Source organism: Austrofundulus limnaeus, unplaced genomic scaffold, assembly GCF_001266775.1.
Source record: "Austrofundulus limnaeus strain Quisiro unplaced genomic scaffold, Austrofundulus_limnaeus-1.0 Scaffold3775, whole genome shotgun sequence".
Lineage (NCBI taxonomy): Eukaryota > Metazoa > Chordata > Actinopteri > Cyprinodontiformes > Rivulidae > Austrofundulus > Austrofundulus limnaeus.
Window position 1 is genome coordinate 1,974 of NW_013956177.1, and position 832 is coordinate 2,805.

At 42.4% G+C, this 832-nt stretch overlaps 1 protein-coding gene across 1 annotated transcript in view; it reads right to left on the bottom strand.

The window, feature by feature from the left end:
- Nucleotides 1-6: 6 nt before the first annotated feature.
- LOC106511988 (uncharacterized) overlaps nt 7-832 on the bottom strand; it is a gene marked incomplete at both ends in the record, with an annotated part of 2,082 nt that continues 1,256 nt past the window's right edge. The window contains 3 exons of the mRNA XM_014000695.1: nt 7-244; nt 433-503; nt 630-829. Of these exons, the coding sequence (XP_013856149.1) occupies nt 7-244; nt 433-503; nt 630-829 (509 nt within the window). The remainder of the gene's footprint in view (nt 245-432; nt 504-629; nt 830-832) is intronic.

Below are 832 nucleotides of genomic sequence, written 5' to 3' on the forward strand. Positions count from 1 at the left end.
TAATACGAGTCAGCAGGCCTTTAATATGAGTCAGCAGGCCTTTAATATGAGTCTGAGTCAGCAGGCCTTTAATCTGAGTCAGCAAGTCTTTAATATGAGTCAGCAGGCCTTTAATATGAGTCAGCAAGTCTTTAATATGAGTCAGCAGGCCTTTAATATGAGTTAGCAGGCCTTTAATATGAGTTAGCAGGCCTTTAATATGAGTCAGAGTCAGCAGGTCTTTAATATGAGTCAGAGTCAGCAGGCCTTTAATCTGAGTCAGAGTCAGCAGGTCTTTAATATGAGTCAGAGTCAGCAGGCCTTTAATATGAGTCAGCAAGTCTGCAGGCCTTTAATCTGAGTCAGCAAGTCTTTAATATGAGTCAGCAGGCCTTTAATACGAGTCAGCAGGCCTTTAATATGAGTCAGCAGGCCTTTAATATGAGTCAGCAGGCCTTTAATATGAGTCAGAGTCAGCAGGCCTTTAATCTGAGTCAGCAAGTCTTTAATATGAGTCAGCAGGTCTTTAATATGAGTCAGAAGGCCTTTAATACGAGTCAGCAGGCCTTTAATATGAGTCAGCAGGCCTTTAATATGAATCAGCAGGCCTTTAATACGAGTCAGCAGGCCTTTAATACGAGTCAGCAGGCCTTTAATATGAGTCAGAGTCAGCAGGCCTTTAATCTGAGTCAGCAAGTCTTTAATATGAGTCAGCAGGTCTTTAATATGAGTCAGAGTCAGCAGGCCTTTAATATGAGTCAGCAGGCCTTTAATATGAGTCAGCAGGCCTTTAATATGAGTCAGCAGGCCTTTAATATGAGTCAGCAGGCCTTTAATATGAGTCAGCAGGCCT